Raw genomic sequence first — 11653 nt, 5'->3', positions numbered from 1 at the left:
TGTGATAGACACATACATGGACATATGTGATAGACACATACATGGACATATGTGATAGACACATACATGGACATATGTGATAGACACATACATGGACATATGTGATAGACACATACATGGACATATGTGATAGACACATACATGGACATATGTGATAGACACATACATGGACATATGTGATAGACACATACATGGACATGTGTGATAGACACAAACATGCTTGGATGTATGTGATGGACACATACATTGATATATGTATTAATATACTTTCCATAAATATTGATATATGTGGAGATTAATGAAATATTCATGGACAGAATGTGTATACATGTACTATAATACTGTCCCCATCTTAACCCACTGCTACCTAAAGGAAGGGTTCGTTAGTGATGGGAGAAACCAGATGTATATAATGTCCATGATTAGTTAGGCAGGGTAGATTTGACCTGAAGGGTCATAGATGGTAGTTTATGGCCTTATAAATGCCATGTCACATAATTGTCCTGATCAAGTGGCAAACAAGGATTTTGGTCGGTGAACAATACATTGCCATCCTCATTGAATAGTGCTGCTATCCGTGTTACGAAGCCAAGATGTAATTAAACTCACGTGTACATCAACACTGCCTCTCTCTCTGTAAGTCTATTGTTGTGTTGGAATTGGGAAAAGCTTGAGATCTCCCGGCTCTGAGAGGAATCACTTCCGCCACAGAGAAAGTATTGGTTTCATACCCTGGCACTAGGCTGTATAGCATAAGGCTGCTAACATATGTTCACTGTAGGAATTTAAAATTTCCTACAGATTTTACTGTCAATAGCTGCATAGACAGTGCACTCTCCTCGGAAACACTTTGTGGGTCAGTGTTAACATATGTTCTCCTGTGTTATTGGAAAATTTGTTTAGATATCTGTTTTATTAAGAGATGTGTGTGTGTAGGTGTTGACAGGCGGGGACAGCTTTACATGTAACTTGTGCAGGATTGCTACAGCCTTTTTGAAATGTTCAAAGTGAATAATTTTGAATTATAAATCGCTATGGATGAAATCCACCAAATTACAGCTGCCTACAGGAGCATCAGTAAGTGCACTGCTGTCTCTTTCTCACTCACTGTTCAACAGATTTATTGGAAAATATAGAATACAGCCTTCACATCTGTTATTTAAATTGGAATATAGAGATGTCATAATGAGAGTGTTTCAACATCACCCATTATATAACGATGGATATAAACTCAAGCATCTACCTCGATCTACATTACAATTCAAAATATTCTTCTGAAGATTCGGGTCAAATTGTGGTTTGTATAATCTTACGGATTACAACATAAACAGTATGAAGACGGTGGAATTATAAATTCTGTTTTATTATTGGCCATTTTTACAGCGATGGATATCAGGATGTCTAATGGTGAATTGTGCTGTTAAAATATACTTATGAACCAACACCTGAGGATTAATTAAGTCTGTAGATCAGTGTGATAATGACGGGTGAACAGACTCCCCCCGGGGTCATGTCACTCCCTCGACCAAATGTCAACTGGAATCTCTTGATACATGGTAAACATGAGGTGCGACATCACCAGAGAAATGATGCCAGGGACCTTGGAATGGATCTCGCCAAGCTAAAACCTGTTCCAGATCGGCCACGCATTTTTATGTCCAGCAAATCTGGAAAAGTTGTGATTGTGTTTCCAAATGGAGAAATCGTAGAAGGTAGGTCATGACATGTTGATTTAGATTTCAGAAAAAAATTCAATTTCCTGTTTTGTGTTAAGAAACAGCTGAATGTAGGTCAAGGTCATCCGAGTGTCTTAAAGTGTGTTGTAGGGTATCTGACTTTCAGCTGGACATCTTCATTGTGTTTTTTTCATCAGAAAACAAAGAATGCCATAAAAATAAGTGAAATGTCAACTTATGAGTTATCAGTACCAGTTTCATATTAAATTTTTTTTTATGCAGATCTCAAAAACAGATGGCAAGCTCCTCATAGTAAATTGTATATATCTGTACTGATGGTCCCCTGTATATCTATACTGATGGTCCCCTGTATATCTATACTGATGGTCCCCTGTATATCTATAATAATGGTCCCCTGTATATCTATACTAATGGTCCCCTGTATATATACTGATGGTCCCCTGTATATCTATACTGATGGTCCCCTGTATATCTATACTGATGGTCCCCTGTATATCTGTACTGATGGTCCTCTGTATATCTGTACTAATGGTCCCCTGTATATCTATACTGATGGTCCCCTGTATATCTATACTGATGGTCCCCTGTATATCTATACTGATGGTCCCCTGTATATCTGTACTGATGTCCCCTGTATATCTATTCTGATGGTCCCCTGTATATCTATACTAATGATCCCCTGTATATCTATACTGATGGTCCCCTGTATATCTATACTGATGGTCCCCTGTATATCTATACTGATGGTCCCCTGTATATATGTACTGATGTCCACTGTATATCTATACTGATGTCCCCTGTATATCTGTACTGATGGTCCCCTGTATATCTGTACTGATGGTCCCCTGTATATCTGTACTGATGGTTCCCTGTATATATATACTGATGGTCCCCTGTATATTTATACTGATGGTCCCCTGTATATCTATACTGATGTCCCCTGTATATCTATACTGATGGTCCCTTGTATATCTGTACTGATGGTCCCCTGTATATCTATACTGATGGTCCCCTGTATATTTATACTGATGTCCCCTGTATATCTATACTGATGGTCCCCTGTATAATTATACTGATGGTCCCCTGTATATCTATACTGATGGTCCCCTGTATATCTGTACTGATGGTCCCCTGTATATCTGTACTGATGGTCCCCTGTATATCTGTACTGATGGTCCCCTGTATATCTGTACTGATGGTCCCCTGTATATCTCTACTAATGTCCCCTGTATATCTGTACTGATGGTCCCCTGTATATCTATACTGATGGTACCCTGTATATCTATACTTATTGTCCTTTGTATATCTAGTACTATATGTCCCCTGTATATCTAATACTGATGGTCCCCTGTATATCTATACTGATGGTCCCCTGTATATCTATACTGATGGTCCCCTGTATATCTATACTGATGGTCCCCTGTATATCTATACTGATGGTCCCCCTGTATATCTGTACTGATGGTCCCCTGTATATCTGTACTGATGGTCCCCCTGTATATCTATACTGATGGTCCCCTGTATATCTATACTGATGGTCCCCTGTATATCTGTACTGATGTCCCCTGTATATCTATACTGATGGTCCCCTGTATATCTATACTGATGGTCCCCTGTACTGAATGGTCCCTCTATACTGATGGTCCCCTGTATATCTATCTATACTGATGTCCCCTGTATATCTATACTGATGGTCCCCTGTATATCTATACTGATGGTCCCCTGTATATCTATACTGATGGTCCCCTGTATATCTATACTGATGGTCCCCTGTATATCTATACTGATGGTCCCCTGTATATCTATACTGATGGTCCCCTGTATATCTGTACTGATGTCCCCTGTATATCTACTACTGATGGTCCCCTGTATATCTCTTACTGATGGTCCCCTGTATATCTGTACTGATGGTCCCCTGTATATCTATACTGATGGTCCCCTGTATATCTATACTGATGGTCCCCTGTATATCTATACTGATACTGATGTCCCCTGTATATCTATACTGATGGTCCCCTGTATATCTGTACTGATGGTCCCCTGTATATCTATACTGATGGTCCCCTGTATATCTATACTGATGGTCCCCTGTATATCTATACTGATGGTCCCCTGTATATCTATACTGATGGTCCCCTGTATATCTATACTGATGTCCCCTGTATATCTATACTGATGGTCCCCTGTATATCTGTACTGATGGTCCCCTGTATATCTATACTGATGGTCCCCTGTATATCTATACTGATGGTCCCCTGTATATCTGTACTGATGGTCCCCTGTATATCTATACTGATGGTCCCCTGTATATCTATACTGATGGTCCCTTGTATATCTGTACTGATGGTCCCCTGTATATCTATACTGATGGTCCCCTGTATATCTATACTGATGGTCCCCTGTATATATCTATACCTGATGGTCCCCTGTATATCTATACTGATGGTCCCCTGTATATCTATACTGATGGTCCCCTGTATATCTATACTGATGGTCCCCTGTATATATCTATACTGATGGTCCCCTGTATATCTATACTGATGGTCCCCTGTATATCTATACTGATGGTCCCCTGTATATCTATACTGATGGTCCCCTGTATATCTATACTGATGGTCCCCTGTATATCTATACTGATGGTCCCCTGTATATCTATACTGATGGTCCCCTGTATATCTTACTATGTCCCTGTATATTCTATACTAATGGTCCCCTGTATATCTATACTGATGGTCCCCTGTATATCTATACTGATGGTCCCCTGTATATCTGTACTGATGGTCCCCTGTATATCTATACTGATGGTCCCCTGTATATCTATACTGATGGTCCCCTGTATATCTATACTGATGGTCCCCTGTATATCTGTACTGATGGTCCCCTGTATATCTATACTGATGGTCCCCTGTATATCTATACTGATGGTCCCCTGTATATCTATACTGATGGTCCCCTGTATATCTGTACTGATGGTCCCCTGTATATCTATACTAATGATGGTCCCCTGTATATATCTATACTGATGGTCCCCTGTATATCTATACTGATGGTCCCCTGTATATCTGTACTGATGGTCCCCTGTATATCTATACTAATGGTCCCCTGTATATCTATACTAATGTCCCCTGTATATCTATACTGATGGTCCCCTGTATATCTATACTGATGGTCCCCTGTATATCTATACTGATGGTCCCCTGTATATCTATACTGATGGTCCCCTGTATATCTATACTGATGGTCCCCTGTATATCTATACTGATGGTCCCCTGTATATCTATACTAATGGTCCCCTGTATATCTGTACTGATGGTCCCCTGTTATATCTATACTGATGGTCACCTGTATATCTATACTGATGGTCCCCTGTATATCTATACTGATGGTCCCCTGTATATCTATACTGATGGTCCCCTGTATATCTATACTGATGGTCCCCTGTATATCTATACTGATGGTCCCCTGTATATCTATACTGATGGTCCCCTGTATATCTATACTGATGGTCCCCTGTATATCTATACTGATGGTCCCCTGTATATCTATACTAATGGTCCCCTGTATATCTATACTGATGGTCCCCTGTATATCTATACTGATGGTCCCCTGTATATCTGTACTGATGGTCCCCTGTATATCTATACTAATGGTCCCCTGTATATCTATACTGATGGTCCCCTGTATATCTATACTAATGGTCCCCTGTATATCTATACTGATGGTCCCCTGTATATCTATACTGATGGTCCCCTGTATATCTATACTGATGGTCCCCTGTATATCTATACTAATGGTCCCCTGTATATCTATACTGATGGTCCCCTGTATATCTGTACTGATGGTCCCCTGTATATCTGTACTGATGGTCCCCTGTATATCTGTACTGATGGTCCCCTGTATATATATACTGATGGTCCCCTGTATATCTATACTGATGGTCCCCTGTATATCTATACTAATGTCCCCTGTATATCTATACTGATGGTCCCCTGTATATCTATACTGATGTCCCCTGTATATCTATACTGATGGTCCCCTGTATATCTATACTGATGGTCCCCTGTATATCTATACTGATGGTCCCCTGTATATCTATACTGATGGTCCCCTGTATATCTGTACTGATGGTCCCCTGTATATCTATACTGATGGTCCCCTGTATATCTGTACTGATGGTCCCCTGTATATCTATACTGATGTCCCCTGTATATCTATACTGATGGTCCCCTGTATATCTATACTGATGGTCCCCTGTATATCTGTACTGATGGTCCCCTGTATATCTATACTGATGGTCCCCTGTATATCTATACTGATGGTCCCCTGTATATCTATACTGATGGTCCCCTGTATATCTATACTGATGGTCCCCTGTATATCTATACTGATGGTCCCCTGTATATCTATACTGATGGTCCCCTGTATATCTATACTGATGGTCCCCTGTATATCTATACTGATGGTCCCCTGTATATCTATACTGATGGTCCCCTGTATATCTATACTGATGGTCCCTTGTATATCTGTACTGATGGTCCCCTGTATATCTATACTGATGGTCCCTGTATATCTGTATACTGATGGTCCCCTGTATATCTGTACTGATGGTCCCCTGTATATCTATACTAATGGTCCCCTGTATATCTATACTGATGTCCCCTGTATATCTATACTGATGGTCCCCTGTATATCTATACTGATGGTCCCCTGTATATCTATACTGATGGTCCCCTGTATATCTATACTGATGGTCCCCTGTATATCTATACTGATGTCCCCTGTATATCTATACTGATGGTCCCCTGTATATCTATACTGATGGTCCCCTGTATATCTATACTGATGGTCCCCTGTATATCTGTACTGATGGTCCCCTGTATATCTGTACTGATGGTCCCCTGTATATCTATACTGATGGTCCCCTGTATATCTGTACTGATGGTCCCCTGTATATCTATACTGATGGTCCCCTGTATATCTATACTGATGGTCCCCTGTATATCTATACTGATGGTCCCCTGTATATCTATACTGATGGTCCCCTGTATATCTATACTGATGGTCCCCTGTATATCTATACTGATGGTCCCCTGTATATCTATACTAATGGTCCCCTGTATATCTATACTGATGGTCCCCTGTATATCTGTACTGATGGTCCCCTGTATATCTATACTGATGGTCCCCTGTATATCTATACTGATGGTCCCCTGTATATCTATACTGATGGTCCCCTGTATATCTATACTGATGTCCCCCTGTATATCTATACTGATGGTCCCCTGTATATCTATACTGATGGTCCCCTGTATATCTATACTGATGTCCCCTGTATATCTATACTGGGTCCCCTGTATATCTGATATATCTGTACTGATGGTCCCCTGTATATCTATACTGATGGTCCCCTGTATATCTATACTGATTGTCCCCTGTATATCTATACTGATGGTCCCCTGTATATCTATACTGATGGTCCCCCTGTATATCTATACTGATGGTCCCCTGTATATCTATACTGATGGTCCCCTGTATATCTATACTGATGGTCCCCTGTATATCTATACTGATGGTCCCCTGTATATCTATACTGATGGTCCCCTGTATATCTATACTGATGGTCCCCTGTATATCTATAATAATGGTCCCCTGTATATCTATACTGATGGTCCCCTGTATATCTATACTGATGGTCCCTTGTATATCTATACTGATGGTCCCCTGTATATCTATACTGATGGTCCCCTGTATATCTATACTGATGGTCCTCTGTATATCTATACTGATGGTCCCCTGTATATCTGTATACTGATGTCCCCTGTATATCTATACTGATGGTCCCCTGTATATCTATACTGATGGTCCCCTGTATATCTATACTAATGTCCCCTGTATATCTATACTGATGGTCCCCTGTATATCTATACTGATGGTCCCCTGTATATCTATACTGATGGTCCCCTGTATATATGTACTGATGGTCCCCTGTATATCTATACTGATGGTCCCCTGTATATCTGTACTGATGGTCCCCTGTATATCTGTACTGATGGTCCCCTGCTATATCTGTACTGATGGTCCCCTGTATATCTATACTGATGGGTCCCCTGTATATCTATACTGATGGTCCCCTGTATATCTATACTGATGGTCCCTGTTTATATCTATACTGATGGTCCCCTGTATATCTATACTGATGGTCCCCTGTATATTATACTGATTGTCCCCTGTATATCTATACTGATTGGTCCCTGTATATCTGTACTGTGGTCCCTTGTATATCTATACTGATGTCCTCTGTATATCTATACTGATGGTCCCCTGTATATATTAATACTGATTGTCCCTTGTATATCTGTACTGATGGTCCCATGTATATCTATACTGATTGTCCCCTGTATATCTGTACTGATGGTCCCCTGTATATCTATACTGAATGGTCCCTGTATATCTATACTGATGGTCCCCTGTATATCTATAAACTGATGGTCCCCTGTATATCTATACTGATGGTCCCCTGTATTTCTTACTGATGGTCCCTTGTATATTTATACTGATGTCCCCTGTATATTTATGCTGATGGTCCCCTGTATATCTATTACTGATTGTCTCTGATATATGTACTGATTGTCCCCTGTATATCTATACTGATGGTCCCAGTGTATATCTATACTGATGTCCCCTGTATATCTGTACTGTGGGTCCCCTTGTATATCTATACTGATGGTCCCCTGGTATATCTATACTGATGGTCCCATGTATATCTGTTACTGATGGTCCCCTGTATATCTGTTACTGATGTCCCCTGTATATCTGTTAATGATGGTCCCCTGTATATCTATACTGATGGTCCCCTGTATATCTATAACTGATGGTCCCATGTATATCCTCTTATGACTGATGGGTCCCCGTATATTCTGTACTGATGGTCCCTGTTATCTCTATGATGGTCCCCATGTTATATCTGTTACTGATGGTCCCCTGTGATATTATCCTGTTACTGATGGGTCCCCTGTATATCTGTAATGATGGTCCCCTGTATATCTATCCTGATGGTACCCTGTATATCTTCTGAATGGTCCCCTGTATATCTTACTGATTGGTCCCTTGTATTCCTGTTAGTGCTGGTCCCCTGTTTATTCTGTACTGATTGTCCCCTGTATAATCTATACTAATGATCCCCTGTATATCTGTACTGATGGTCCCCTGTATATCTATACTGATGGTCCCCTGTATAATCTATACTGATGGTCCCCTGTATATCTATACTGATGGGTCCCCTTGTATATCATATGATGGTCCCCTGTATATCTATACTGATGGTCCCCTCGTATTATCTATACTGGATGTGTTCCCATGTATATACTATACTGATGTCCCCTGTATTATCTATTACTGCATGGTCCCCTGTATATCTCTGTACTGATGGTCCCTTGGTATATCTATACTGATGGTCCCCTGTATATCTATAATAATGGTCCCCCGGTTATATCTGTACTGATTGTCCCCTGTATAATCTATTACTGATCTGGTCCCTTGCTATATCTGTACTGATGGTTATGATGGTCCCATGTATATCTATACGAATGATGGTCCCCTGTGTGATATCTATACTGATGGATCCACCTGTATAATCTGTACTGATGGTCCCCTGTAATATCTATTTACTGATGGTCCCTGTATTATGTATACTGATGGGTCCCCTGTATATCTGTATTGATGTCCCCTGTATATCTATACTGAATGGTCAACTGTATATCTATATGATGGTCCCTGTATATCTGTACTGATGGTCACCTGTGTATCTATACTGATGGGCCCTTGTATATCTGTACTGATGGTCCCTGTATATCTATACTGATGAGTCCCTGTATATGTATACTGATGTCCCTACTGTTACTGATGTCCCTGTATACTATAGTATGGTCCCTGTATATCTGATACTGATGGTGTATACAGGAACCCTGTATATCTATATGATGTCCCCTGTAACCTGTAAACTGATGGTACCCCTGTCTATATACAGATGGATGTCCCCTGTATACTGTATATCTATACTGACTGATGTCCCCTGTATACAGTATATATCTATGATGTGTGTCCCCTATATATCTGATACTGATGGTCCCCTGTATATCTATACTGATGGTCCCCTGTATATCTATACTGATGGTCCCTGTCCTACAGTATACAGTAATATCTTACTGGATGTATATATAGTAATCAGACATGATGGTCCAGTATACAGTATATCTATACTGATGGGTCCCCTGTCAGAATACAGGTAAGTACTGATGTCCCCTGTCTATACAGAAGGTAAGTGTTATGGTCCCCTCTATATCTATACTGATGATGGTCCCCTGTATATATAACCATACAGATGGTCCCCGACTGTCCCCTGTATTATACTGTATACTGATGTCCCCTGTTACAGTATCTCTGTATATGATAACCCCAGTTTAGACAGTATAGACTGGTATGATACTGATATAGTCACAGAATTGACAGTAATATACTGGAATTTTTATTTAGACAGTATATTGACAGTTATAAGACTGTTAGTATACACAGACAGAATTGACAGTATAGACTGGTAGTATATATAGACAGAATTGACAGTATAGACTGGTAGTATATACAGACAGAATTTATAGTATTACTTACAGATTTGACAGTATAGACTGGTAGTATTATAGACAGACATTGACAGTATAGAATTGACATTAGTCAGTATAGACTGGTAGTATATATAGACAGAATTGACAGTATAGACTGGTAGTATATATAGACAGAATTGACAGTATAGACTGGTAGTATATATAGACAGAATTGACAGTATAGACTGGTAGTATATATAGACAGAATTGACAGTATAGACTGGTAGTATATATAGACAGAATTGACAGTATAGACTGGTAGTATATATAGACAGAATTGACAGTATAGACTAGTATATATAGACCCCCAGACAGACATTGACAGTATAGGGTAATTATATAGACACAGACAGAATTGACAGTACAGTATAGAATGGTAGTATATATAGACAGACTGTACAAGATATAGACTGGTAGTATACACACAGTATACAGGTAAGGTTACAGAATTATTGACTGGTAGTATATATAGACAGACAGAATTGACAGTATAGACTGGTAGTATATATAGACAGAATTGACAGTTATAGACTGGTAGTATATATAGACAGAATACATGACAGTATAGACTGGTAGTATACACAGACAGAATACAGTATACAGACAAATGACAGTATAGACTGGTAGTAGTATATATTGAGACAGAATTGACAGTATAGACTGGTAGTATATATAGACAGAATTGACAGTATAGATATATATATAGACAGAATTGACAGTATAGACTGGTATATAGACTGACAGTATTGACAGTATAGTACTAGTAATATAGACAGAATATAGACAGTATAGACTGGTAGTATAGACAGGTAGAATACAGTATAGACTGGTAGTATATATAGACAGAATTGACAAGTATAGACAGACAACAGTAAGTAGTACATATAGTATAGACAGAATTGACAGTATAGACTGGTAGTATATATAGACAGAATTGACAGTATAGACTGGTAGTATATATAGACAGAATTGACAGTATAGACTGGTAGTATATATAGACAGAATTGACAGTATAGACTGGTAGTATACACAGACAGAATTGACAGTATAGACTGGTAGTATATATAGACAGAATTGACAGTATAGACTGGTAGTATATATAGACAGAATTGACAGTATAGACTGGTAGTATATATAGACAGAATTGACAGTATAGACTGGTACAGTATATATAGACAGAATTGACAGTATAGACTGGTAGTATATATAGACAGAATTGACAGATAGAATGGTAGTATACAAGTATACAGACTGTTACAGTATAGTAGACAGAATTCAGATAGTAATATATAGACAGAA

The 11653-nt window shown here is 39.3% G+C and overlaps 1 protein-coding gene across 1 annotated transcript in view; it reads left to right on the top strand.

Annotated features, from left to right (window-relative positions):
* Window positions 1-222: 222 nt before the first annotated feature.
* LOC138310819 (dual specificity calcium/calmodulin-dependent 3',5'-cyclic nucleotide phosphodiesterase 1A-like) overlaps window positions 223-11653 on the top strand; it is a 237084-nt gene continuing 225653 nt past the window's right edge. Inside the window, exon 1 of the mRNA XM_069252148.1 lies at window positions 223-1712. Coding sequence (XP_069108249.1) covers window positions 1481-1712 — 232 coding nt within the window. The 5' untranslated portion in view covers window positions 223-1480. The remainder of the gene's footprint in view (window positions 1713-11653) is intronic.

This window comes from Argopecten irradians, chromosome 16, assembly GCF_041381155.1.
Source record: "Argopecten irradians isolate NY chromosome 16, Ai_NY, whole genome shotgun sequence".
Classification (NCBI taxonomy): Eukaryota; Metazoa; Mollusca; class Bivalvia; order Pectinida; family Pectinidae; genus Argopecten; species Argopecten irradians.
Note: the sequence above shows the minus strand (reverse complement) of the source record. Positions and strands in the feature narration are given on the sequence as shown.